This window comes from Bactrocera latifrons, unplaced genomic scaffold (assembly GCF_001853355.1).
Source record: "Bactrocera latifrons isolate USDA-ARS-PBARC rearing strain unplaced genomic scaffold, ASM185335v1 scaffold_69, whole genome shotgun sequence".
NCBI lineage: Eukaryota > Metazoa > Arthropoda > Insecta > Diptera > Tephritidae > Bactrocera > Bactrocera latifrons.
Window position 1 is genome coordinate 961,441 of NW_017537367.1, and position 3,682 is coordinate 965,122.

The 3,682-nt window shown below is 34.3% G+C and overlaps 1 protein-coding gene across 2 annotated transcripts in view; it reads left to right on the forward strand.

Annotated features, from left to right (window-relative positions):
- LOC108975725 (nucleolysin TIA-1) overlaps positions 1–3,682 on the forward strand; it is a 114,493-nt gene that overhangs the window by 75,512 nt on the left and 35,299 nt on the right. For both annotated transcript variants that reach the window (XM_018944421.1, XM_018944422.1), the window contains exon 2: positions 1,870–1,957. In XM_018944421.1, the coding sequence (XP_018799966.1) occupies positions 1,870–1,957 (88 nt within the window). The remainder of the gene's footprint in view (positions 1–1,869; positions 1,958–3,682) is intronic.

Consider the following 3,682-nt stretch of genomic DNA (forward strand, 5'->3'; position numbering starts at 1 on the left):
TGGTAATCAAACCATATAAACTTCCTCTAACTTCGTTTTAGCTTAGCAAGTACTTTAGCTYCATGTTCAAGAGATAACAAGAAGGTGCTAACTGATTAACTTAAGAAATCAAACGGTCTTGAAAGTCAAATTTTTTATATAAAACACATTAAATTACTACCGAACTGGGACCATATATTACATGAGCTTCTATTAAACTTAACAAAATATATTTTCTTAGTTTCAATATTTAWATTCCAGAGTCCTCATGCCATATTTAGAACAACTTAAATTTCAATTTGCGAGTTCCAAGACCTTTATATATAGTGAAATTTATTTSCAAGAACCACTTGGTTTCTTTTCGTGTCGAAAAAATAAGTTCGAAAATTTTGTCTTTTAGATTTACTTAAAGCATTTGAAGTAATAATTAATTTTACCGAGTTCTTATAAGCTAAAATGAACTACCATACACGCGAAAACCGAGTAGCAGCCCACTAGGACACGGCCACAGATAGCGAAAAGTTTTGATCGGTACCCAACGAGTTGTGGTTAAAGGCTCAAAAATCGTTAAAAATATAATTAATTAGCATACTATTGTCAAAAAAACTTTGAAGTTCACTTGATTGATTCTATAATGCCATTATTGGCAGGCGGTCTGTCAACGTATTTACTAAAATTAACACTACTTAARTCAGAATAATTTATTAATTTTTTAAAGTTGCCATATTATAATGAATTGCGTAATTTCATGTTCAGTATTCGAATTTACAATACGCTGGCAACTGCGACGTTAAGTATTTATCACAAACTGACCTTCATATTTTACTCAAAAAGTAGCGCATATTTGTTATTTAAATTTTAATACGCTTTAAAAAATTAATGCGCTGTCTGTCAATAAAGTAAATATGCATAAAGTTGTATTTTTACTATGCAAAGCTATGTAATGAGATTGAAAGTGCCTGCAATGGTCACTCAGAGTGTTCTTTTTTTCGTACCCATGGCATATAATTTCAGAGCAGTAGCCAGATGCCGGCGATATGGAAAAGAAATCAACTTTTTCCGCACTTAACCCGCTTTCTTCGCCATATTTTTCTTCAGCTTTTATGCGACTTTATTATGTCTGCGCAATCATTGCATTGTTGTGTTTTTTTTTTTCGTGACCCTATTTCAAGCGTTGCGACAAATGCTTTAGCATTAACATTTACATTTCCAAAATAATTCGCTACACAGAAATTGAGATGAAAAYAAGAAAAGGTACAAAAATTTAAACCATAACTTTCTGTCGGCTGTAATGGGTGCAACAAAAAGAGCAAACAAAAATTATCGATTACCGGTTTAAGATGATTTACATTAATTTAATAAAATTGCTCAACTTTCTTTGGAGCATCAGTGAATGCAGACATTTCCCTTTGATTCAAATACATGTCCAAACACAGATTTTATATGTATTATGTATAAAATTACAAGACACGCCCACATGTTGAGGCACATAGCAGTCGAGCGACTCGTGTCACTGTACTATGCCATCCACAGCTGCTAAAGTTACTCGCATTCATTCGCATTCGCTACATTGTCTTCTTGTTTTTTTTTTCACTTTTTTTCAGCCATTTGTCGTTCCCAATTTACAGTTGAAGATTGTTTTATGCAAATTACTTTAAATTTGTGGAAAATGTATGCCGAAAGTTTTCATCCCTCCATTATGTCTACGCTTTGGGTGAGGGGATGTAAATGGCATGCGTTTTCTGTTATACATTTTTGTGCAGCACAATTTTACATWTGCTTTATTATTACAAATATACATCCCTATAATCATATAGATATGTACTGTGATTTTTTCTCAAACAAAATCCATAACTTATGCAAATTTTCGTTGTTTTTTTTTTATTACAGAACAATTTCATATTTTCGTCGGCGATTTGAGCTCAGAAATCGAAACTCAGCAATTACGTGAAGCTTTTACACCATTCGGTGAAATTTCGTAAGTATAAAAGTGTATTAAGTTTACTTTTTAAGGTGATTATATGCCTTATTTTATTAAATAATATGAGAATTTCTGTTAATTAATATTGAGAGTTTCTATTTGTCTCCACAATGTTGTTATTGTCCTCTTTTTCTTAAAATTTAGTTGGTTTCTATCTGTTGAAACTGTTAGMAGCAATCTTTGAATTTTCTCAAATATGTATGGTGAGCTCAATTAACTTATCTTTGAGATGAATTGTCAGCGTGTGACCTACGAATTAATTCGTTTTCGAAAACAGATTATTTTCAAATTTTCTTAGAGCATATGAAATGGCTACGCTCTCTTATGGCTCTTTTTTATAGTRGGGAAAGCATCCAAAGCCAGAGTGYGGAACTTTAATCCGCTAAACCYAATACTCAATACTCTTAACCGRAACAACCAGATAAAGTTTTGTTGTGGGAGAGACAAAACATTTAACGTCTCCCCTATAGCAGTCACTGGCTTAATTTAGCCATGATGGAAGTAGTCGGTTTGCGAACAACTTTCCACTTTTCAGAGAACTGTCACATAAATGCAGGCAAATATTTTTTCGTTAAACTACCACCTAGTCCAGTTGATAACTTTTCGCTTATATTCAGGAAAATGGAAAAACATGTGTTCAAATTGTTCTGTGACCTCCTTACACATTAAGCAATAAAAACTAGGTCACTTTGAAATTTGAATATAAGGCTATGGATCCATCGTTCATTTGTTGAGGTTTGGTACCGGTTTTGCCATATAAATATAGCTCTGATAGCTCATATAATCTCGCGAATTCGTCTGCCTGAATGTTTATGGGCGGCATACTAGCTAGTACTTCAGCTGCTYCGTTGGATATACAGGTTGCGTTCCAAAGTAAACAGGTTTAAGTGTCAGTATGTTTRTGTTATCGGTGCGAAAATTAGGTTCGAACAAAGAGCCTACATTAAGTTTTGTTTTAAAATTGGTAAAACTTTTACCGCAACGTTTCAATTGATGGAACAAGTTTATGGCACTGATTGCCTTTCCCGAAGCAGAGTGCACGAGTGGTTTCAATGTTTTCAAAGTGGTCGTGAGGACATAAATGACGATTAACATGTGGGCCAATCAAAATCTGTTATCACCGGAAATTCCATCGAAACTGTGCTTGAATTCATCAAAAATCAGGCGAAATGATCATTTAAGTTCTTGGATATTTAATTGTACATCTCCAAAACACCCATTTATCGTATTTTGACCAAGCGTTTGGGCTTAAGAAAAGTGCGTGTCTGGTTTGTTCTGCACAACTTGACTGACGACCAAAAATTTATCAGAATCCAGTCTCACCGCTCGACGCTTGTGACCGATTATCTGTCCAAAAATCACAATTCAACCATTAACCACCCGCATTCATCTGATATTGCACCGAGCGACTTCTTCCTTTTCGAAAAACTTTCCCATGAAAGGAAAGCGTTATGCCAAAAGCTTTCACCGGCATACTGGCGGCCAAACCGGCTAACGAGCAAAAAGCTCTATTGAAGCAGAAGGAGTCTGTTTTCAATAAAATAAATTGATTTTGCCGAAAAAACCATTTGTTATGTTTTTTTTTTAAGTTCTGTTTACTTTGGAACACTCCTTTTAGTTCGGAAAGCACGTTGTTATTCTTATTGTGTGAGTTTATGCACCGCATATATTATCTTATGACTCAATGGATGTTTGAGTGTGATAATGCCTGAGTCCATTGTG